General features: G+C 39.6%; 1 protein-coding gene across 1 annotated transcript in view; it reads right to left on the reverse strand.

Annotated features, from left to right (window-relative positions):
* cacna1ia (calcium voltage-gated channel subunit alpha1 Ia) overlaps window positions 1-26,224 on the reverse strand; it is a 427,222-nt gene that overhangs the window by 114,859 nt on the left and 286,139 nt on the right. The window contains exons 14-20 of the mRNA XM_034687815.1: window positions 24,687-24,804; window positions 24,031-24,186; window positions 18,446-18,533; window positions 12,393-12,559; window positions 5,199-5,269; window positions 4,454-4,970; window positions 2,855-2,955 (exon numbers count right to left, since the gene is read on the reverse strand). Of these exons, the coding sequence (XP_034543706.1) occupies window positions 2,855-2,955; window positions 4,454-4,970; window positions 5,199-5,269; window positions 12,393-12,559; window positions 18,446-18,533; window positions 24,031-24,186; window positions 24,687-24,804 (1,218 nt within the window). The remainder of the gene's footprint in view (window positions 1-2,854; window positions 2,956-4,453; window positions 4,971-5,198; window positions 5,270-12,392; window positions 12,560-18,445; window positions 18,534-24,030; window positions 24,187-24,686; window positions 24,805-26,224) is intronic.

Genomic DNA, 26,224 nt, shown 5'->3' on the forward strand with positions numbered 1-26,224 from the left:
CTATTCTTTTATTGTTTTTATTTGTTGTTATATTTGTGTATGATTATATTGTATTTTAATAACTGTACAGCACTTTGGTCAACTGAGGTTGTTTTAAATGTGCTTTATAAATAAAGCTTGACTTGAATTGACTTGACTATTTAAAGACATACATACATTCATTGTATAAAGTCACTTTAATGACCTAATGTTTTTATGGAAGAGAGAACCGTTGACGTATAAAAGTCCACATTAATTTAAGTGTTGATGCCTTGCATGGACTGTGAGCACAAATTAAGGACAATAACATAACTTTCTTCATGCTTTTTTTCTGTTTGTGGTGACTCTCATGAAAGTCTGCTGAAACACTACAGAACCGAAAAATGTACATTGCTTGAAAACATGGGCTTTTTTTTTACATCATTAAAGCCACGGGGGACACTTTCATTGTGTTTGGTTGTATGGAAATCTAATGTTTGAACCGCACCCATTCAAAGGTGGACATCAAAACAATGTTTTTTTTTACTCTTTTTGGCTAATACATGAATTTGACACTAAAGAAAAACTAAATACAAAGGATGCATGTTTGTTTTAGACGGGGAGTTTAAAACGTGATGGTATGAAGGAGGGACTCATGGTCCATTTGCCATATGTGATGGTGGATGGCTTCATCAATCTGCTCAACCTTAGCGGCCGCCAATGTCTTCAAATCCACAGCATGAGAATATAAAACTCTGTCATCAGTTTTCTGTTTACAAGCTGTGAAATTGTCTGCCAACATTTACTGAGAAGGTTAAATATCTCCTGACCTCTCCATCATCCAAAGAGCTTAAAAGTTTAGAGGAACAAATTACTTCACCGCACTGCTGATCAGGTGAAGATATGCTGCTTCTATCGATTAATTAAACCCACTAATGTAAGGGCTGTCTTTGAATACACCCTACATCCTCACACACCTGCAGCTGTGTTGTCAAATCATCACTTCTAGAGACGGTAAAGACTGTAAGCAGCTCCTCAGTGACTCCCACACATCTCCTCTGCCAGCTACAGCAGGAACTGGAGACACCTTCTGCTGCACCTGCTCTCTAGGTGAGAAAATCAATCACCTCATCTAGCTGCTTTTCTTCCAGACCTGGCAACCCTGTCCCTTTATCTATCGATTCAAATCTGGCAACCCTGTCCCCTCCTATCGATCTTGACCAGCGGCTTTGCTGGCGTCTGCACTTATCCTCCCAGAGACACACCTCCAGTTGTAGGCTTGTTTTTCCTTCTCATGTTTATTTGTCTTCCTCTCTCACTTTAAAGCTGCTTGAATGCACTTGTTGAAGCAAGCACACACACATGCACACACATATGCTCCCACAACCTTCAGCATGTACAGCACGCCTAGACATAAACAAGGCCTAACGATGCATATGCTCACACTTTCCCTTCGACACATATGCGAAATCATCCACAAACACATGCAGGAACATGCGATGCAACACTAGCAGAGATAAGTCCTGACGTTAGTTCACACACACCCGCCAACACACACACACACACAGCCCCCTGCTTGACAGATGGCACCTGCCAGAATGCCAAAACACAGCCCTGGGGCCCGGCTTCCCTTAAGTGGCTATCAGCACGCGGGGAATCGGGTGAGTGAGCGAGTGGATGACTGAGTGATTTTTCTTTCATGTTGCTTTCAGGGGTGTCCCTGACAGCAAAGCATCCAAGGCTGGGAGAAAACATAATAACACAGACAAACACACACACACACATACACACACACACAACTCAGAGCTCAGAGTCAATAATGCTGTCTAGAGAAGAAAAAATGGTTTGAAGGAAACACACAGTGATATCACTTTAACAAGCCCTTTGTGAAACCAGCAGACAGCAGCTTTCTCTCTGTGAACAAATGGTTTGAATGTGCGGCTCCCTGTTCGTCCACATTAACAGGAGAGAGCTGGAAATGTTAGCTAACAGTTGTTTTCAGAGATTCTGGTCTTTTGTGTCCACTCATCTCTACACACTTGTTGCATCTTCTTTTCAATGGTGAACAAAGCGGCCTGGATAAAATAAACAACTTCCATCTACTGACACAGCAAAAAAAAAAGAGCTTCTCACTTTGTTGACTTTGTTTCAGAGTTTTGTTTCAGATTAGTATTTACTGAAAATTGTAAAATCAACCAACATAGGTTAAACATGTTCCTTATTTACTTGAATTACTTTCCATTAAGCATTAACCTCCACCCGTGAGAACTGAAGCCTGTGTTGAAGTGTTAAAAACTGCAGTTCCTTGAGTGTCCACTAGAGGCTGGCTTCAGAAACCACGAAAAACCACATACACACCCATTCAAAAAAGATCTGACTTGATTGACAGGTGGGAACACTGTTGCTGTTGGCTAGGAGGCTCAAAGCCCGCCTCTTTACCTCACGCTAGCTTGACAGAAGTTAAGTTGAGTTCAACATTTCCAATATGGCAACCACTGATAATTGGCTTCAAAACAGCTCTTCAGAAACACATGGGTGACGTCACGGGTAATACGTCCATTTATTATGCAGTCTGTGGTTTCCATAAGGTTGGAGATTCACAACAAGAATGAAATAAGGACTGAGGTGTGATTCAAGAGGAGGATTTGTGAAGGTACCAAGTCAAGAGACAGCACTATGAGATTATTGCACAATAAAAGACTTTATACAATAAATGTTTTCCTGGATTTCTGCCTTCAGAGGAGAACATGGAACTCCTAAACCAAGCTTATGTTGAACCTATTTCCCTTCATAACAAACACCACCAATAACAGTCCATCTCCAAGGCCGGACATGCCTTTGTATTTCTAATATTCAGTATCGTATTTGATCTGCAGAGCTGAAGTCGTCCACTCACCTGTTCTGAGGGGAGAACATGTAGATAGACCACTGCTCTCTGGTCTCACACCAGTCTGGCTTGTAAACCTCCATCATCTTCTGGACACGGAAGCACAAACTCTGGAAGAGTCGGAGAGAGATGAAGAAACAGGAAGTGTGTTAAAACAGGGGGTCCCAAACTTTTAGGCCAACGACCTTCAAAATAAAAGTGCTGAAGACTCGTGACCAACACTGTCCCTGAAGTGATTAAATGTTGCTTCATACTTCATTTAGCTGGTCTGCAGAAAATTAAAGTTATATTTTTGGGGCCTTTTTGCCTCATTGACAGGACAGCTGTAGATAGACAGGAAATGGGGGGAGTAGAGTGGGGGAAGACATGCAGCAAATGGCCGCGGCCGGGAATGGAACTGGCGGCCTCCTCTATGAAGACTATAGCCACTGTATGTGGGGCGCTTAGACCGTTAAGCCACCAGCGCCCCTGCAGAAAATTAACCACCTACATGCACATGTGGCTGTTTCATGTTATGAATAAACCGGCTGCTATTGATGCTGTTGTTATTCCTCTGTTGAGTCCTCTGGCAACAAAGAGAGGTAGAAAATGAATGAAAAACGTGTATTTGCAAGTTTTTATTTAAAATATTATTACTATTTTATTCAAATGTTTAAGATAATGGGTAAAATATGAAATTTTAGATTACTTAAAAAAACTTTCAATAACTTATCTTCCATTAAAAAATCTTTTAAAAGTCTTGATTTAAAGCTCCTTTGAGGAACTTGTAGTTTATGTTGTTTTGGCGTCCCCTGTGGACAAAAGGGGTACGTGCATGTGTGGTGTATTCTAATAAAGAATCTCCCCCTGCTTTATTTCAACACTCTTTGAAAATGCAATGCCATGCAAAATGTAAAAATGGCTGTTTCAGCAGTTAACAGTTAGTTAATTAGTCCGATACCTACCCCCCGCCATAGGTTTTAGACATCAGAAATAACACTATAGAATAATCAATATTGTTGCAACTGGTCTGGTTTGCTTTTGTAGGTCACATAGACTCGTCAATATTAATTTCCATCATTTTTGTAACTGGCTGAAAAGTTCTCAAAGTAGCTTTAAGGTAGCTGTCCTATAGCTTGTTAGTGCTTAGCATCATCTGAGATATTGCTAAAATCGTCACATGGTTGCACATATTTGTATATTTTTCAGAGAACTCTCCAGCTTTTGTCTATGTTTCATAAAAGATAAAACTATAAATATTAATTTCACATGTTGACTCAAATAAAACAACAAGATCCCTTCCTAATAAGACTAAAGGGTGCTAGATAAATCTACGCTGTTGTCTCAAAATGACTCTGAATATGTGTTTTTCACATTTACTCAGTATTATGAAATAACAAATGGAGAATTTCCAATTTTCTACATTGCACCTGAATGCAGCCCTGAAGCTCCTCTCTCATAAAGGACGACAATAAAAAGAAGCAAACTGCCAGTTTATAAAACTAAAGTATCTACTTTACACCTTGTCCCGGCATAAACAGAGCTAAGGGGGTATTTTTATTATTTCAGAAGTGATGCTGATGTATTTCTGAAGAATTCACTCTTTATGGAGTACTCCAAGAGACTCACATAATCCACCTCTTCATCCAGGTCTGTTCTGTCCTTGCGAGGATTCACTTGAGGGTACACCTCAGCTATCAGGTGAGTGTTTGGACCTGGTGTTTTGCCGTTACAATCCCTGTGGTCGACTCCAAATCCACTACCAGCCACGGACCCCCCTGTGATGGACCCCCCTGCCCCTGATCCGCTCCTCCTCCCATGGTGTGGGTCAATGGGGGGCAGGCTGGGGGGCAGGCTGGGAGGCTGTCCTCCAGCTCGGAGCAGCTCAGGGAGCTCCAGAGAGAGAGCACGTCGATCTCTCCTCCCAGAGAAGTGCCTGGAGAGGAAGAGCGGAGGTGGAGGTGGATGATGAGGAGGGAGAGGGTGATGGGAGTGGGGAGGGTGGGAGAGAAGGGACTCCTGCTCGGCAGCGTAGGTGTAGGAGTAGGAGTGAGGGGAGCGGGTGCTTTGAACACGGAGGCTGCCTCCCACCAGAGGAGCCCCACCAAACCCATAGCTCCTCCGACCCAGGCTGTTTGAGCTGGACCTGCAGAGACCAGAAGGCCAATTACACGATATGAAATATTCATGAAAACTAATAAATTATCAATATGAAGGCAATCAATACAATATTGAGTATGAGGAGTTTAATCATGAAGCTAATAAGAGCAGAGAACAACAGCACAGGTTTGATGCTCCATGTTTGTTAATAATTCATGCTTTATGAAGGTATTAAAAATGTATAAATCTAATAAAGGTTGATGTAATAGTCTACCTGCGGCTCCACGCAGACTGTGGCTGGAAAGGGCGCCCCCAGTTGTGGTAATTGGAACTGCGGCCATGACGCTGGAACATACATTAAACAGTTATTATCATCAGTTTGAAAACATCTTAATCAAACTAAGAACCAAAGAGATGAGCAAAGCAGTGGAAATACATTACTGTTATTATTTATCTTTTATATTCTATATATTTATATATCAATCAATCAATCAAGCTTTATTTATATAGCACCTTTCATACAAATCAAATGCAATTCAAAGTGCTTTACAGCGACTGAAAACAAGAAAGAAGCAGAAATAAAATAATGGCAAGACATTAAAAACAAAAATGGATTTTAAAATAGAGACTAATGCACACCAACAACAATAAAATATGTGTAATTAAAATAAGTTAAAGCATAAAATTGATATTAAGAATATAAATAGTTACAATAAATAAATTAAAAAGGGGTAAGGATAAGAGTTGAAAATAAAATTGAGGCTAAAAATATAAATACAACTGAGTAGATACATTAAAATAGATAAATAAATGAGTAAATAAAATACAAAATATAAGCAGTAAAAATTAATAAAAAAATAAAGCAACATTTAAATTAATATAATAGTAGAGGCTGAAACCAGCGTCACCAAATGTTCTTGTTTTCCTCTGAGGAACAGCTAAAAGAGAGGAGCTGGAGGATCTGAGAGGCCTTCGTGGTTCATACACTAAAAGCATCTCTGATATGTAGTCTGGTGCGAGGTCATGCAGCGCCTTAAATACTAGTAAAATAATCTTTAAAGGCAGCCAGTGTAAAGATTTTAATATAGGCGTAATGTGTACTCTACTTCTGGTCATGTTAAAACTCTTGCTGCAGCATTTTGTATATTGTCAGTGTTACAGATATGAAGCAAATCCCACCTCTCCCAAAGAGGGGACCAGCCAACCTTTCTGTACAGAATGCAGTGGCCAATATTGAAATGATCCCCAGTAATAAACCAAAGTTTGGAATCAAAAACTGCATCGAGGGATTTAAAGGTTGCAGCTGAAGCATGCCTGCACAAAATGTCTCCATAACCTAGCACTGATTGAAAAATGGGTGCAGAGGAAAGCAGGATTTGGAACGATGATAGAATTAGATGAAGTCATTTTTAAATAATATGACCCATGTGTTTTGGTGGATAATCCTTGAGATGTGGCTATGATGCTTGAAGTTCAATAAGACACAAGGAATCATGGGCAGGTTGCAAGGAAGATGCAGAATGAACAAATTCATGTGAATAAGCAAACAAAGGCCAACAATAAAAAACAAATACCTGAACCACTGGAAACGGTTTCTGAACACATTTCTGGCTTTAACTTTTGGCCACCAGAGTTGCTGTAGTTTTCCAAACACTCTTTTATAGTACAGTCAAAAAGACTATGGCAGAATTCTCCTGCAAACAAAGTGATACTACTGTATGCTATAAGGTGCATTGAGGTGTTTCTTGCACATTCAGAATTCACTGTAGCGATGTCACAAAAGTCCCAGATCTCAGTAACTAACCAACACATACAAGGTTTTCATAACCAACAGAAATGGTGGCCATATTAGTAAACAGTACGATTAGAGCACTACCCTGCAAAAGCTGCTGTCAGTGCTCAAATGTTGAAAGCCTTTGGTTATACAAAGGGGTTGAATTAAATGACCTACTCTTGTCCTGTGCATGTGAAGATAGTGTCCTTAAAAATATGTGTCCTACTTTTTATTTAATTTTAATATTTTTTGGGACTTTTACACCTTTTATTTTATAGAGGAGAGGACAGTGTAGGAAACTTGGAGAGAGTGGGGGAATGGCATACAGGAAAGAGGCCGCAGGATGGATTCAAAGCCGGACCTACCGCTACATGGGCGCAACTTAACCATTAGGCCAAGTCTGCGCCTGTGTCCTGCTTTCTCTACAGTAAAGTAAAAGCGTATCATACAGTCTGGCTTTTATATAGGGTTTCTTATTTTGTAATTGTATTACTTAATTTTTTGGGGGGATTTTAATGTTGCTTTATTATTTCATTTATTTTTAACTATTTGCATTTTACTCAGTTTTATTCATATTTTGAATGCATTTATTTTATCTTCAACATTTGTTCTTACCATTTTTATGTATTTATTTTAACCATGTATATTCTTATTGTTATTTTGATGCTTTAACTTATTTTAACTCAATGTATTTTACTGTTATTGGTGTGCACTGGTGTCTATTTCAAAATAAATGTTTCGGTCTAAAAATATGAGGCTGGCTCCGGAAGTACCAGAAACCACATACACACCAATTCAAAAAAGCTGATCTTTACAGCATGTTTACAACCTGGTACAAAAAAACAAGTTTAGTCTGGATTGCTCATTTCTCCATCGGCACACACTGTACAGGGGGATGAATTTTTTCATATTAAAATACGAGTTTTCCATTACGAGAGGCACAGCTGACTTGATTGACAGGCGGGAACACTGTAGCTGTTAGCTAGGAGGCTCAAAGCCCGCCTCTTTACCTCACACTCACTCTACAGCAGTTATGTTGAGTTCAACATTTCCAATATGGCTGCCGCCGCCGATTGGCCTCATAACAGTGCTTCAGAAGCAGATGGGTGACGTCACGGATACTACGTCCATTATTCATACAGTCTATGACAAAAACTGCTTCAGTGACCTGCAGTTGATCGCCTCATCTGACACCAACCCCACTGTGGCGGTTTCAGGTATTTATAACCTCTGTGTGGAAAGAATCAGTCGTGTTGCTGATGGTCTTGTTAGCTTATTAAGTCATATTGAAGCTTCAGTATTCATTTCAGTCTGTTTCATAACCAACCAAGAACTTCTCACGGACGCTTTGAAGAGTTTATTCTAATAAATTTAGGATTGGGTGTACTTCAGTGCTTGTGTAAAACAAACAAAGAAGTGTGTGCAGGACATTCGCCTTATTGAAACTCATGGGAAGAAAGAACAGCATCTCCTGCTACATGCATGTTCTCAGCAGGACTCCTGTGTTAATATGAAACTGTAATGACACATGCAAAAGAGTGCCTTCGAAGCTGCAGGTCAATAATATATCTGTAGACGTGTTAAATAAGTAAATGCCTCTTCAAATGGAATATAAATTGTGCTTTAGAGATAAGACCGCCGAGCACTCAGCAAGCTGTCATCAAGTTTAATAAGCAAACCCCAGAGTGCCTGTAACACTCAGAGGAACATAACCAGTTCTGTTTGTTTCCGCATGTCTAATCCTCTCAGCATGACAGACCTAATTATATGTTTTACCCTCAGAAACGTACATGTCAGCGGGCTCAAATATACCATGCATCCGTCTCTATAGAAACTGAAATGAAGCGTGGACGCTGGCTGTTAAATAACACCTCAGTCCTCGCAGACACTGCACTGCGGATCACTCAGGAGGAACATTAAGTGTGTGTGTGTGTGTGTGTGTGTTTGTATGTGAGTGTTTTACACAGCCGATATTACTGTCAGGAGAATTTGTTCCACACTGTACAGCATAAACCACAAACAGCAGCTGGTGTTAATGGACTGTATGCCATGTAGTCAGTCTCCAAACACAATGTAACTACAGCAACTTTCCTCCCGTATGAAGTGTCACTTAAAGGGGAAGAATCAAATCAGACAATCCATGCTTTCTCCCCACGTTCCCCTGGATGTGTGTTGCTGAGCAGACAGCTTTTCTTCCAGACACTGAACGCTGCTTATTGTGTTTTAAAGTGCTATTGATTTCTGTCTGGGTGCAATTTTGCTGACACTAAACAGAGGATAACTAGAACACTGAAAACACATCTCACTGATCCTGGTAGTGTGATCAAAAGAGAAGGTGAAGAGGAGGGACTTTAGGTAGCATCAAACATAAATGTATGTAGGTATGAAGCTGTTTTCTAAAGTAGAGATTAGAAAAATGATCCATTGTTGCAGTTTTTGTGTTCACGCTGCAGGATCGCAAACACATCATCTCAGGGTTTTCCTTACATCATTACATCACAGCCTCCTTTTCCCTTTGGGGAGGTAAACAAATGCCATACAATGGTCGTGTTTATTATTGTGGGAAATTTAAAATGTTACCCTGTTAACTGGCAACTTTTTTTTAAAGTATATTTTGGGGCATTTTTGCCTTCCTCAGTCCAAAGGGACTTGGCTTGGGAATCGGAGTGTCACCAGTTCAAGTCCCATAGTGGACAAAGTTTGGCAAGTGGACTGGTGGCTGGAAAGGTGCTGGTCCACTTGCCTGGGCACTGCAGAGGGGCCCTTGAGCAAGGCACCGAACCCCCAAACTGCTCGGGTGGCGCTGGTTGATGGCAGCCTTCACACTCTAACATATGTCCATAGCATGTTTCTGCATGATTGTATGTATAACAAACTATGTGTGTGTGAAGCATGATCAAAAAAAAAAAAGAACACGAATGAAAATTTGAATTTCCCCCATGGAGATTAAGAAAGTACGTTTACCTTTACCTTTACCTTTATTAGATGGGACAGCTGAAGAGAGACAGGAAATGGGTAATGTATGTGTATGAATTGTATGTGCTATGGCAATAACATTTCTTTGTTCATGCCAATAAAGCAAATTGAATTGAACTGAAATTGACAGGAAATGTGGGGAGTAGAGAGAGGGGGAAGACATGCAGCAAATGGTAGAGAGGCCGGGAGTCAAGCCCACGACCACTGCGACGAGGACTCTGTATATAAGCTGCACGCTTAAACCGCTAGGCCAATAGACCAACGGTGCTCCATCTGGTGACTTTTAACTAAATGCATGTAAATGGTAAATGGACTTGTATATGGTCTTTCTGACCACTGAATGTGCTTGCACACTACTCGGCACATTCCCACCACATTCACTCACTGATGCTAGACGCTGCTATAGTAAGGGACCATCAGTATTAGCTAACAGCTAAGGACACTTTGCATGTGACTGCAGGAGCTGGGATCGAACCGCCAACCTTCCAATTGAGAGATTGGAAGGTTGAGAGATGAGCGACTCTACCCACTGAGCCACAGTCACCCCACAATGTGTGGTTGTATTGGACTGCCTCTTTGTTTGGTTTTCATTGGAGACGTGATGAGTACATTTTGGTATCACTAAGGACTCTTTTCTTGTTGTGAGTTAACAGTGTCACACTTTAAACCGGGACACCGGCTCCAAAATGCTTACCCTCAATTAGCCAACTCAAATAGTGATGAGTGGTGGGTTGACTTGGAGCAGAGAGGAGGTCAAATGCCTCATCCATATTTGGGGCTGATTAGCATTTTTGCCAAAGTTGGACACCATTCATAAAAATATAAAAGTTTACAAACTTGAGAGTCAGCACATGAACGAGAGGGGCTTTCACCACTCTGCAGAGCAGCGTCGTGCAAAGGCCAAGAAACAAGATAACATGTAAAGGTATGAGACTACACAGGCTAAATGAGAAGGAAAAAATTCCCCTGGTAAGACCAGCTGGACAAAATTGTCAGAATTAAACCAGCTGTTGAACCAGTAGATGTTGTGGAGTCCTGTGATGATGCTACACCTAGTACCAGCTCTTCTTCTGGTGTTGAATGGATGGAGACGAAGAGTTACATTAACAGTGATAGCTGAGATTGCCCAGCAGCTGTATTACTGCATCTATTGCTAATAGGCTAGTAGCTATTAGTAATAGTGTGATTAGTCAAGCAGCTGTTTGTTCTGTTAGTTGGGTTGATTACATTCTCACTGCAAACAAACTGCTCCAGGGTTCAATTGAAAGCGAGCAGAGATTAACTCTTCTGTAGAAGATCTTTGCTTCCTTGTTTTGTTCTATGTTAGAGAGCGATTGCTGTGTTCACAAATGTTCATCTCCCCATCCCATAGCCTTCACAGAAACATCAGACATCCTATCATCACCCAAGCTGGTCACTACCACCACCAGTGTCCAGTCTCCACGGGGGGATTCACACTGCGGCTGCTCAGGAAAGAGCTCTGTGATCACAAAGAATCTCACCGCAGGGTCCAAGCGCTGAAGGACTTCTGTCAAGTCATCATTTCAGCTTCAATAACTCTGATTTTCTTGCTTTACTTGTCTCTCTTGCATGAAATTCAACCTGCTGGTCATTTTGGAAACATTTGGAAGGAAATGGGCCACGGAGCAGGAGATGCTTTAGAGCGTGCAAGCTTTGTAAAGTGGAAATCACAGCAATGTATCAAATGAAAAAAAGGGGTGCAGCAATGTCAAACCCATTCTTTCGTTCAGATCTGGTCGCTTCTGGCTTTGCAAAAAGAACAGGACAGAGATGGAAAGGATGCAAACCTCCAGACTTTAAAATGATGCACCACTCAACAGGACTATCAATTGGACTTTTTAATAAACTTGATTCCTGATTGATAAACCCTCCCACTTCCACCTTAACTTTTCAAAATGTTAAATGAATTGTAGTTCCTAAGTTTATTCATTTCACAAGTTAAAAAATAAGAGATCTCAACTCCACACCCACTTGATTCCATTCCCAACACAGCAAGACATCCATAAAACTGATAAGGAACGTGTCATTGTGCTGCAGCACCACAGAGCGATGCATCAGTCCCCCTGACTCTTATCTGAGCCTGATCGGCAGCGCCTGATGAACTGTATAAGACAGCAGAACAAACAAACCACCCACCAGCCAGATGAAGAGATTCAGGGTTCAAGTGTGACTTCATCAAAGAGGAGGAAAAAGAAACACGAGCTGCTGATAAAACTTCAGAAAACTTCAACTTCAAATCATGAAATGTATCACGAGCTACTCGCCTGCTGCTGATTAATGTGCTGCTTTTTGCTCTGAGTGATGTAAACGCTGCCTTCTTGTACCAATTAGCTGGAAGCACTCAGAGAGCAGAGGAGGAGACTTCACAGTGAAGTGGATCTCCCACACCCACTGTGTTTAACATCATAACCTCTGAAGTGAAAGCACCGCTAGGCTAAAAGTTGATCATCTCTCCTCTTTAGTTTACATCTGTTTTCCTCTCCCTGCTGTTCTGTGATTTGATGAGAAAGGTTTCAGGCTTTAGAGGAAACCTTAAATACTTGTTTTATTTCCTCTCCCTTAAAAGTCTTCACAGATACTATCATGAGCCAAGGAGGGACCCATTAGTCCCTTGTCTAGTAACATTGGTAAGATCCTGTAACTTGATGTTGGCTGATATTTCCACATATGTTCATGTCAGAGGTTAGAACTACGTACCAGAGAGAGGGATCGTCTCTCCAGGCTGCTCTTGCCCACGCTCATCACGCTGCTCTTTCTGGACTCGAAGGTCAAGCTCCGCCTCTCTGATGAGTAGGACCCTCTGGGCCCTGTGAGAGCACCCAGCTCCAGGTGGCCATTGGGTGTCAGGGTGCAGATCCTCGGGTCTAGAGGAAAGGGAAAAAGAATAAGCTGTTTCAAAAAATGTATGCTTTGTTTATGTTTATGTTTAGCTCACACAGTTTGACATCATCAGTCAACAGGTTGAGTTCTGTCTCTATTTCACTCTGTGATTTTTATATTTTAGACACTGACATTTGACAGCATTGATGGAGCATGTCTCTGTCTGCTGTGGGGTATGTAGGCAGGTGCAGGTAGACATCCTAGCAATTCATAGTGATGGTTTTCACACTAATATCGGACCTTCCACCAGATCTGTGTCCAGTCTCTCTCTGACCAGTTGTGTTTTAAAGCTACAGCACAGAGCAGGACCGCTGAACAGCTGGAGTCATGTGACCAAGGTTTCTCCGCTGTAATCACTGAATCAAGGACTCTCCTCCTCCTCCTCTCCTCATCCATGTTGTCTTTCTGGTCCTCTGAAAACCTCTGACCTGTTGACTCCAGGCCTGGCTCCACTCATCATGATGGTTTGTTCTTGTAGTTAAGTGAAATACGATCTGGTGATAACACAGAGTGTTTTATTCTGAAAATTAACCGGATGTTTTCATTTTGTTTTGGTGAAACCTGACTTCCTGTCCCGCTCCATCTGCTCTGTTGAGATTGATGCGTCGTGCTCTTGCATCCAGCAAAAATAGAAGTCTTGTGTATCTGATCCGGAGGGCTGTCCGACCTGCCGAATCAGAGACGGAGCCGGGATGCAACAGAGCAGATCCAGTGGAAGTTAACACATTGACTAGAATAGAAACCTATCAACTCCTGTGCCTTGACAGATGGCTCCGGTGGAATTAGGCCATAAGATAGGGGTGGAATGTCAAGCTAAATGCAGATCAAATTAATTGAATCATGGTGAAAAAAAAATATGGATCAAATGCCTTTTCTTGTTGTAAAGCAGGGGTTCCCAAAGTGTGGGTCGGGACCCCATGGGGGGTCGCGAGGGGGTTGTGAGATATCTGGCAGAATAAAACCTTGAAAATAGAAAATGTAATGAGTTTTTCTGCCTTTCTTTTTGCCAGATGACTCCTAAGTTTAGGGTTAGTGAACAGTTAATTATCTAAAGCATCAGTAGCAGTACGTTAATTCATAACAGCTCAGGAAACACAGACACATGCTCATAAAGGTTGGCTAATTTTCTGCAGACCAGCTAAATGAAGCCACATTAGATCACTTTGAGGGACAGTGGGGGTCACGAGTCTTTGGCATCTATATTTTGGGGGTCGTGGGCTGAAAAGTTTGGGAACCCCTGTGGTAAAGGATGACAAATTAGGCAGTAATAAGGAGGATAAATCACAAGATTCCTCCATGCACTTTGTGATTGGGAAGTAGTTTATAGGTGTTGCATCATGCAAAAAAATAGTCCCCAAAAACCATGAGGTAATATTTATTATTGAACTGCTCTCTAGTTTATTAGAATAAACTTTACACCTTGTAATACTTATTCTCTTCTTGAGGGAAGCTGACGAAGCTAAATGACACTCAACACTCAAGCTCTTGTAATGTCACGCATTGACTACTGCAACTCTCTACTGGCAGGCCTCCCTGCATTCACAGTTAAACCTCTGCAAATGATCCAGAACGCAGCAGCAGCACGTCTGGTCTTCAACCAGCCTAAGACAGCTCATGTCACTCCCCTGCTCATCTCACTACACTGGCTTCCAGTTGCAGCTCGCATCAGATACAAAACTCTAATCATGACTTGCATAGCAGGAACCAAAACTGCTCCAGTTTACCTGGAACCCCTCATCCAGGTCTACTGCCCTTCTCGCCCGCTACGCTCAGCCTCTGAAAAGCGCCTAGTGCTTCCAGCACACAAGGCCACAAAATCACTAGCTCGACTCTTCTCTTCTGTTGCCCCTAAATGGTGGAATGAATTGGCCAACTCCATTCGATCTGCAGAGTCCCTCTCTACTTTCAAAAGACAGCTAAAGACCCAGCTCTTTAGGAAGCACTATGCACTTAGCTAGACTGTTCTCCACTGTTGTCCCCCAGTGGCAGATCATGTCTTCCAGCTACGATTGACTCGCACTGTCCTGCTCTACTCTGGGAATCTGTGTTCAGGTCTTGAGTGACCCAGCACTTGGTACTTTGGTCATTATTGTGGTGATGTTAATTGTTGATGATGATAATGGAAGGTCTTAAATTGGTTAGTTGCTTCATTGTAGATGTTCCTTATTTCAAAAAAAAAAAAAAAAAAATTCCTTACTTCTTTTTGTGCATTGCCTTTACACTGCATGGCAGTACCTGCACCCAAATTGACTTGAAGCACTTTGTTACTCTTACTGATCTTGTTTCCTCTTGTCTAGATCTTTGCTTATGTTGTTCTTGTTCTCATATGTATGTCGCTTTGGATAAAAGCGTCTGCTAAATGACATTGTAACATTGTAACATTGTAACATTGTAGTTGCGGCTACATTAAAGGTCAGCTAATATTAGCATGAGCAAGCAAATGAGCTAGTAGTAGAAGCTCAGTCTTGGATCAAGAGACCGCTGATCTCTGCCTGGCACAAACACAATGCAACACAAACTACCACATCCTCCTAACCTTTGCTGTGATGTGTTTTCTGGCTGAACTACTCCCAGACAAACCCAGAGGAGAATATTTTACCCTCGGTTCACATCTTAAGCTTCTTGAGACAAAAAGAACGATAAAGGTCAAAAATCCAGAGCGAGGTGGAGAATCAAAGCTCACTTCCCACACAAACAAGAGGTAAAGGGAAAGAAGCAAAGGCACCTCCTGTGTGCTTGTAAGTGAACAGACAAATAAAACCTTGTGTTATTTCCATGCATGAAGAAACAGACTGCAGGGTTTCATCTTTTGCTTACTCCGCACGGCAGAGATCACATCTCCTCTGCAGCAGAAGCCCACTCACACTGTATACAAGCGTCTGAACTCCTGTTTAATCCTCTCTGAACCACGCTGTGAGAGGAAGGCTGTATGGCTGGAACGGGTTCATTGTGAGCACTGGATAAAGATAGAGCTCATTCAGATTGCTTTACTGCCGTCTATTCTGTGAGTTTTAGCAAGTTTGTGAGCGTCTGGCACACGGCGCTGTCTTACTTTTGTTTTCTCAGGGCTGAGCACGCTGAATACACTCTTACACAAACAAAGACTGCTGGCTGAAATTTGAGATGCAAGCAGATTGTTGGGCATGTTGTTCCGGTTTGACATGAATGGGAAATTCTGGGATTTGAATGGAGGTTTTTAATGGAGATTCAAATGTAAGAAGGGGATTTAGCTTAAAATCTTAAAAACACTGTTTTTAAAAACGTCCAAACTGCCAGCGGCCTAAACATTATACTTCTCCATCTGTGAGTTAATGTTTCTAATGTTTGGTTGATGGATTAAACTAAAAAATATACATATATTTTTAAAACATAGATAAACAGATTTCCATTTTATTTGCATATTCATATTTAATTTTTTTCAAGTTCTTTATTATTAGCTGTATTTTAGCCTGGTTGAACTATTTTACAGTGTTACACATCAGAAGTATTACATAATAATAATAATAATAATAATAATAATAATAATGATAATAATAATAATAATAATAATAATAATAATAATAATAATAATAATAACAACAACAACAACAACAACAACAACAACAACAATAATAATAATAATAATAATAACAACAACAATAATGATAATAATAATAATAATTAAATTAATGATAATAATACTACTAATAATAATAATACTACTAATAATAATAATAACAATACTACTACTACTAATAATAATAATAATAATAATAATTAAAATAATAATAATAATAATAATAATAATTATTAAAATAATAATAATAATAATAATAATAATAATAATAATAATAATAATAATAACAATAAAAAAAGCTCTTGTAATGTCACGCATTGACTACTGCAACTCACTACTGGCAGGCCTCCCTGCATTCACAGTTAAACCTCTGCAAATGATCCAGAACGCAGCAGCAGCACGTCTGGTCTTCAACCAGCCTAAGACAGCTCATGTCACTCCCCTGCTCATCTCGCTACACTGGCTTCCAGTTGCAGCTCGCATCAGATACAAAACTCTAATCATGACTTACAAAGCAGTAACCAAAACTGCTCCAGTTTACCTGGAACCCCTCATCCAGGTCTACTGCCCTTCTCGCCCGCTACGCTCAGCCTCTGAAAAGCGCCTAGTGCTTCCAGCACACAAGGCCTCAAAATCACTAGCTCGATCTTCTCTTCTGTTGCCCCTAAATGGTGGAATGAATTGGCCAACTCCATTCGATCTGCAGAGTCCCTCTCTACTTTCAAAAGACAGCTAAAGACCCAGCTCTTTGGGAAGCACTATGCACTTAGCTAGACTGTTCTCCACTGTAGAAAAAAAAAAAAATTCCCTACTTCTTTTTGTGCATTGCCTTTACACTGCTTGGCAGTACCTGCACCCAAATTGACTTGAAGCACTTTGTTACTCTTACTGATCTTGTTTCCTCTTGTCTAGATCTTTGCTTGTGTTGTTCTTGTTCTCGTATGTACGTCGCTTTGGATAAAAGCGTCTGCTAAATGACATTGTAACATTGTAAAACTGCTCTACTGGTTTAAATCAATGGAATAAACTATTTGGGAAGAAAATACCTTTTCAAACATTTGGCCTCTCTTAAAACTTAATGATGAACACTGTTTCCAGTTTTTTCCTTAAAACCATGCGAGCATCTGGAAACAAGTTGGTGACAGATTGGCATAAAACTCCTGACATCCTGTGCCTTCAAAAGACTACTATAGGAACAATGATTTTAGGAAACTGCTGAATTCAACAGCTTTATTTAACAGCTTGAGTTAACCCGGCCTGTTTCCTCTGAAGACGGTCTGACCTCTAAGGCAGGGGTGTCCAAAGTACGGCCCGGGGGCCAATTGCGGCCCCAGGTCCATTTATTTATGGCCCCAAGTTTCCATCTTAAATTGTGTTATTTATAGCAAAGAAATTAATCACAGTTTCTTTCTACAAACAAAACTAAAGTCAATCCAGAAACATCTCAAAAAGCTTCATATGGACTACCTGTCTAAAGCCAAAGCTCTGGGAATTCTGCAAGGCGGCAATAAAGAAGAAACACAAGGACTCTTAAAGTTGACAAGTTTTCAAATTAATGTTTTTATCATGATGTGAAAATGTTCTTGATGAACACTAAAACTTCAGAAGACCCAAAAGAGGACATAAGACAAGATCAAATTATGAAATTGTGCAGAAAAGGCCAAATTTGGTGCATCAAAATTGTTCAGAACTCAGGAAAATAATTATTTTGTTCTTAAAATGTTACCTGCTTGTCAGAAAGGTCTTAAAAAACACATAAAAAAGAAGTGTGATGAAATCTAGATCATGATCCTGCCATAGGAGAATAATGAGACAATACTTTTCCCACATTGCCCGACCCTAATGAGAAACATTTTCCTCCAGAAGAAGATAACGTTTGCTCATGTGTACATGGCTTGTGGAGAACTGAGGACTACCTAGTTACTGATTTATTGAGACAAAATTTAAAATGATTGTTATTAAATGAATATTTCATATATAACTTTTGGAATTCCTAAGTCTCAGTAGGAGCCACTGGCCCTGAGGTATTCTGACAACATCATATGTGGCCCTCTTTGAAAAAAGTTTGGACACCACTGCTCTAAGGATTATGAGGCTCTCAGTAGAAAACCTAACGAAGGATGAACACTGAGGGGTCGTTCTGAGAATCGGTTTGTTAAGTTTACAGCCTGCTTCCTCCTGACTGAATCTCCTGAATCGTTGACTTTTAGAGGCACAACTGGCTTTAAATGGGTCACTTATTTCAGATAAACTCAGACTGATGGATAAACTCTGCTGAAAATAAAGCTGGATAAAAAACAAGCCATCAGCTCACCAGACAACTTTATGGAGTCGTGTTTCTCACTTTCTTCATAGTTGGAGGATGAGCGGTCGTCATCTGAACAAGAGCGATTGGCGTCACCCTGAAGGAAAAGAGAGAAATAAAGCGAGTAAGACACAGGGGATAAAACAGGACCTGTGCTATGGAGGACACACAACAGATTTAGACTTAAGGCTGAGTGTATTCTCCTGTGAGACTTTAGTCACGAAGCTTTCTCCCAACAACTACCAAACACATGTGAGGTTACCCAGATGGCTCATGTCTGCTTGTATATGGAGATTCAATCTGGGGAAAAAAAAACACTCCAAAAGTTCTGACACACTACTCTAGTAACCCCACAGGAACCGGATTCCCTCAGTCTTCACTGGAGTAAATTGGGTCAAAAATCCCAGGTGTGTAGTTGTAGTAGTGGATACAGTGTGGATGAGCGGAAGGAGGCGAGGGAGGAAAAAAGACGACAGGATGAATAAATGATGGAGATATTAAGAGAAAAGCTGATAGGTGTGTTCTGTACTACCATTTAAAAACGATCAATCACAATCCCTGTGATTTGTGTCACTGTTTCCCCTCCAACACACACATCACAGCTACATGCTACATGAATATGTTAATGCTCTGATCCGTGGATGAAATCTCAGCTGATTTACTCAACCGCTCCACGATATCCCCAACGATCCATCTGGGAGTTTGACAGCTGATGGCGGATTGACAGCTTCATTTTCCAGTGTTTTCCACTGAGATGGACGGCTTCGTGAAATGACACTGTGGTGTTTAATACACCGTCATTATCTGCTGATACAGCCTCTCATAGATATCATAGCTGTCATCCATGTTCTAATTATTATTTTAGTTGGATACGCAGAATTTTATATCCTTCAAACCTTATTTCTGTCAATCACTGGATTCCACTCCACTCACTGGATTCATGGCTTACTGCACACTTAATATTGGACATATGATACATATATAAGCTTGGCACTCTTCTATCCTCAGAGGTAGATCAAGTTCAATAAAAATGAAATAAAAATAGATAAATAACATAAGAATAAAAGTAAAGGTATACAAATGTTACTGTAACACTTTATATTAACTACACACTTTTAAGCATTAGTTAAGCATTAATTAAGCATTAATTAATACTTAACTCATCATCTGTAAAGCATTGTTCATACATTAATACTCATTTATATATCATGTACAAACACAGTTATAAATGTTTTATTATTCATGAATATGACTCTCTATAATGTGTTAACTAACTCTTTGTTCATACTTTTTAAATGATGGATTCACCAAATACAAATGAGCTATTATGGTCATTATAAACCAGTTATAAACTCATTTACAGGTTATGATTCTAACATTTGTGCTGCTGGTCTTAAATCTCATTAATGAATTATTTGTAAAGCATATAAAGTCCTCACTTTAGATCAGCTCACAAAACCATGAACAAGCATCTTATAAGTCCTTTGTGACTACCTTGATTAATCATAATTTGCTATGTAATAAGGTGTTCACTAACCCTTACTAAATGTTAGAATCATAACCTGTAAATGTGTTTATAACTGCTTTATAATGACCATAATAGTTCATTTGTATTTGGTGAATCCATCATTTGTAAAGTATGAACAAAGAGTTAGTTAACACATTATAGAGAGTCATATTCATGAATAATAAAACATTTATAACTGTGTTTGTACATGATATATAAATGAGTATTAATGTATGAACAATGCTTTACAGATGATGAGTTAAGTATTAATTAATGCTTAATTAATGCTTAAAAGTGTGTAGTTAATATAAAGTGTTACCAATGTTACACATGGTATAAATAGCTGTAAATACAGGCAGTGTGAAAATGTTATTCAGATGAGACAGGTTGACATGGTGTGGTTATGACAGATTGTATGCAATATAAATGAATAAATATATAGAGCTAGAGAATAGTAAAACTGAAATTATGGCTCTCGGAAAAACAATTATCTGATCATCTGAATGCATCAAATTAGAGACAATGAAATGTAATTTTAAATGTGTTCTTATTAGTGATGGACTGTGTTGAGTAGCCTATGTATTGTTTTAAATGCTAGTATGTTTTTTTTATCATTTGTATTGTACATTTGTTTACATCTTCCTGCCCAGGGACCACAGATGAAAATTAGCTTATAGCTAACTCTGGCTTGACAGTTTTTGTTTTGCATGGCTCCTGTCAAATAAACTAATAAATAAATAAATAAATAAATAAATAAATAAATAAATAAATAAAATAAAGTACTATATAATAGTAACATGCTCAGTTGTAATAAATACTAATATTACGTTAAATGATATTATATAATGAGTATTATAATTATTATTTATATGTATATTATATAATTATTATTTTAATAAATAACCATGTTATTTTATATATTTTACTATTATTAATTATAACATTTTATAACTAGTTATTATTCGTATTATAATATATCATATTTGGCTATACTTAATCATATTTTATTTCATTATTCATTATTATTTTTATACTTATTATTATTTACAAATTATTATGGCTTATTACGTTACTATAATATAGTACTTTTTAATATTCTCCATCCCTGTAAACAGACATATCTACATACCCATGTATATTTAATATTTATCTGTATTGCATATAATCTGTCATAACCACACCATGTCAACCTCTCACTTCTGCATAACATTTCATTCTGGATTTGATTGTAATGAGCCTTTAGCTGAAGTTATGAGAAACAGTGATAAATGGTTTCCTTAGTGTTTTCACGGTCGTTCACACAATGTAAAAGTAAGTCAGCTCATCCCAGTACAGTGTGTTCGATGTCTGACCTTTCTGTTCTGAGTCAGGTGATATTTTGAGAACAACGGGAGTGCATTTTTAAGCAAATTGCTTCGGTTGGGTTCAAAAGGTTGGCACATCCCATGGCTGTGAAACAAATCTGAGTGTGAGACTATCTGGGAATCTCATCGGTGCTAACAAATATTCCTTTGGAGCTCAAAAACTGAGGCTAAGTTTTCAAATCAGGTGGCCTGGTTCCAACCTCAACGTCATTCCCCACTCTTTCTTTCCCAGTGTTCTTCTCTATCCACTGTCCTATCCTCTCTTTAAAGCACAACAAGCCAATAAATAAACTCCTGATATCAAGATGTTTAACGATCTTGAGTTCTTTATAAGTCTCCAATAAAGAATTTGCTTTCCATCAACTCCAGCATTAACTAAAGTGGTAACTCATGGAGTCATGTGGATGTGGAGTTAGTGTAGTTGTACTCCAATCAGGGAGACACAATCAGATCAAGTGTTTACATGTCGAACATAAACCCCCCCCCCCCTCTCACTATGACATTTATTTCTGAAAAGGCCTGATCAGACCACTGTTTGCATGAAGCGTTGTTGTTCTTATCAGGCTCTTATTCTGATTATATGAGCTCCATGTAAACATAATGAATGCTAATGAACGTCATTGTTAGAAAAGTATGTACACCTCTTTAATACTGTGTACATATTACAGGGTTATTTGACACAAGCGTTTCAATCAGTGAGATTACACACTGCTGTGATATTAGCGGTCACCACCTGCTGGAGGACAGCTAACCAGGAACCCTAAAATCAAGGTCTATAGCACACAGGGGTGTGTAATTATTTGATTTGTTTACTTGTTTGTTTGACTAGTAACAATTCCGTGACACATTCCTTCATAAAGTAGATGCTAGGTGTCTAACCATGGCTACTTTGCAACCCCTATGCCTGGTTCAGGGTGATCAGGGTTGGATTAGAAGACGTGGAAGTTTAAGAACTGGAAACTGTTAGACATACAGTTACTATGCTAACTATATATATATATATAAATATGTCATATATGTGGATGTGGATGCATTTTTCTATGTATGCATGAATGTACTTGTGTACGTTTGCATGTGTATGTGTATGCACATATTGATGTGTGTGTGTATGTATATCTCTATACATATTTTCTTGGTTGATGAATCCCTCAGTGATTGTTTTGTTTTTGTTTTTATTTGTCAGTTTTACATGCCTCCTATGTTGTGGGGGGAAGTTTTGGTTGCTGATGCAGACCAAAATAAACCTAACCTATATTCCTAAAACTAGCATTACTATGATAATCTCCACAGGAGAGTTGCTGTCCAACAAAATCACTACATAATCAGATGTGTAATAATGAACGGAAGAGGATTAGGATCACAGGAATAAAAAAATAAGACACAATATTTTTTCTTTATTCTGAGATTAAAGTCAGAATTCTGTCTTTTTTCTCCCTGAATTTCAGAAAATAAATGCAGAAAAAAGAGACATAATTCTGACTTTAATTCCAGTATTAATTAAAAATATATATCTATTGCACCTTCATAATATTTTCCAGTGGCTCTGATCATCTTCCGTAGTAATGACAGAAGGTTACAAAGTACCTAAAAGGAGGAAAGAAGCCTAAAATGACCCATCATTAGCTTAAAGACACACACACACACACACACACACACACACACACACACACACACACACACACACACACACACACACACAGTTGGAAACGCTAATCTGTGGACAACAGAAGGACAACTGGTGTGTTAAAAAAACAAAACACTTAATTGTGTCATTAAGAGCATCTGAGGCCCCAAAGTGGCAGTATCATGGTTTGGGGCCTCTTTTCTGCCCTTACAAAAAAACATCAGAGTCCAATTCCCCGCCTAAACCCAAGAGATAAGGTCTTAAAAGAGTTACAGAGACCAAGAAGGCAAGGTACACTACCAACATCCCTGAGCTAGTAGTTAGTAGAGTTTTGTTGGTTTTTGGAGGGCATCCTCTAAGCAGATGTGTGTGACTGATCAGCTGTTACCGAGCATGATCAGCACACTATATATTTCTGCACACAGAGTTCGCCTCAGGTACTGGAGGCAAAGGGTTACATAACTCTGTGCTTGCCCTGTATTGAGTCCTTAGTTAACACTCAACAAGCATACAAGACCTTTTCATTTTCCTTTCATCTGTGAAGGATAATGGTCAACACTCGACTGCAAGAAATAATAAATAGCCATTCTAAAAAAACATCTGGTTATGGATGGAAAGAATTTGCTCTATCTGAGTATTTGAAGGTGGTTCCTTATTAGTACCTCAGAGCACGTCTGCGTACTAAGTTCTGTCAGCGTGAAAATCAGCAGAACACAAGTGCAGGGTTTATTTAAGCCGTGAAGGTCACTGTCAAAGGTTAAAGTCTTTAGTCTTTAGAAACACAGACAGATGGATGTCAGCTGTCCACTGAAGAGGACGTTTTGCACATAATATAAAGATGGATGGATGGACACATGCCAAACAAAGAAGAACAGTTTGAAAGAGTCCACAGTGAAAGTTGTTTGGCATCAATTTATAGGCTATGTTTAGTTGGAAAAATAATCCTCCCAGCACTTTATTAGAAGTTCATTTTTCTGTGAGCTAAGAGCTTTTCAATTTGTACTTTCTTGATTTCTAACTATGCCAGAGATGATTTGAAATGCATCATCTCTTTCAATGCAATGCAATGGAAACAACCGTTTAGCAATTCCTCTCTTACCTCTGCCTGGAATCCTTCAACCAAGATGGCCACCAGCAGGTTGAAGAGGACGTAGTTCCCAAAGGTCATGAGGGCGACAAAGTAAAGAGCGGCAACTGGGGAGGTGGCTGCCATACCGTTGTACAAAACCGCATTCCAGTCCTCCTGGGTCAAAATCTGAGGGAATAACAAAGAGAGGATAAATATTCAGACATAAGGAGTACATATACCAGATAGTTAAACTTTTGAATAACTCAAAGTTTAGATTATTACAGTTATGTGTCTCCAGAAGTTTTGTATCCTTTACAAATCTGTTAGGGATATTTGCAAGTCATCTGCATAAAAAGAAACCTATACTGTGAGAATGTCTTGGTGTGCATCAAAGATGTTTAAACATGCTCAACATGAAATCATCACAGTTAAAGTTACAATTGCAGCATACTTGTAAAAAATATCTGAAAGTCATCTGCATAAAAAGAGATCTGCATTGTAAGTTTCCTAGTGTGCTTTATCAAATCATTAATTTGCTCCAGTTTACATCCGTGCAGTTTAGGGTCAATACATTTACAAGCTTAGAAACATGCAAGTCATCTGCATAGAAATAAATCTGCACAGTAAGTAGAAGTGATATGGAGGGATGTGTGCACATGCTTATCAAACAGCCGCTTGTTGGTTACCTGGAAAACAGTGACAATGGCCCACAGCAGAGAGTCAAAGTTCTTCCTGTCTGGTACCGTGTCACCAGTCTCTGTCTTGAGACTGAACTTACAGCCGAAGATGTGCATCCCCAAAATACTGCAACACAACAACAGAGCCTCGGATTAACTAAACACATTGTACACCCTAAAGGTGTTTAAAATATGATGAATGTAAAGCAATATGATCAAGTGAACTTTGGAGAAGCCTTGATGATTCAGAGGTGGCACGTCCAGTGCCTGCGTTTTTTTTTTTCGCTGGGAGCGCCCATAACCTCAATTTCAGAGCACTTCCCAACAGCGTTTACTGTTGCTGGGTGAGGAAAAGTTGTCCCGTGACACTTCTGTGTCCTGTTAGGACTGTTTTAAAATGCTCCGTATGCTTTCATTCAATGGCATTTTAACATTGAACTGTACAAAACATTGGTAGAAATCATGTCAGAGCATCAGCAGCAGCTTTTAAACCAGGAAATTATATCTCCAAAAAATGAGTGTGATGATTGCAGAAGTCCCGCCCCTTCTTGACTCTGATTGGTCGATGGTAAAGAAGTGACATTGAGGAGTGCGGCGGTGTTCTAAAAGTTGAACTGCTTTCAACTGAGAGCGCTGCGACTAAAATCAGCTGACGCTGAGGGCGCCGGAAACACTGAATCACATTGAGTCTGCATAGAAAAAAGGTGCTGCCAGCATAAAAAACGGTGGCAGTGGACACACCCCTAATAGTCTGAATTGCTTTGGATTTTAGAGATGCTTTCTTTTGTTTATTAAGACTTGTTTTGTGGGGCACTGGTGGCTTGGCAGTCTGGGTGCCCCACGTACAGAGGCTACAGTCTTTGTCGCAGGGGTCGCCAGTTCGATTCCCAGCCACAACCGTTTCCTGCATGTCTTCCCCCACTCTCTGCTCCCCACATTTTCTGTCTCTCTTCAGCTGTCCTATCAAATAAAGGCGAAGAAGCCCCCACTTTTTTTCCTGCAGTAATACATACACAGTGAATGTCAATGGTTGGATGAGACTGAACTCTAAAGCCTGGTTACATAGGATTTACTCCAACCTTGAGGCCTTCTTGTCGCCATAACATACAGTAACCATTGGAATAAAAGTTTGAAAGGATGTCTACTCTTTTTACATCCAGTTAGTTGCACATGATTGTTGAAGGTTCAGATAAAATGTCCTTGCAGGATATCTCATAGCTGTTGTGCAGTGATTGAACTGCAAGCAATATCTAGCATCCAAAGAAGGACTGCTATGGTATCAACCTGACAATTATTATGAAGTTTTATGATACAAGTGCATTCATATCAAAATAAGGGTGTACTTGAAAGTTGATACAATATGAACATGACCTTAAAAGCAATCTGGGGCTCTCTGGAAAGAAAGGGAAGCTGAAATTGGGGAAAACATGGTGGTTGAATTGAAGTTGGTTGTTGCTGGACACATTCAAGGCCGTCAGAGTGCTCCAGCTTCAGTCCTTGAGCATCTATAAATGCCTGCTTGTTATGCTTCCCCTGTTCTTTAAGTG

This window comes from Notolabrus celidotus, chromosome 7 (genome assembly GCF_009762535.1).
Source record: "Notolabrus celidotus isolate fNotCel1 chromosome 7, fNotCel1.pri, whole genome shotgun sequence".
NCBI classification, from domain to species: domain Eukaryota; kingdom Metazoa; phylum Chordata; class Actinopteri; order Labriformes; family Labridae; genus Notolabrus; species Notolabrus celidotus.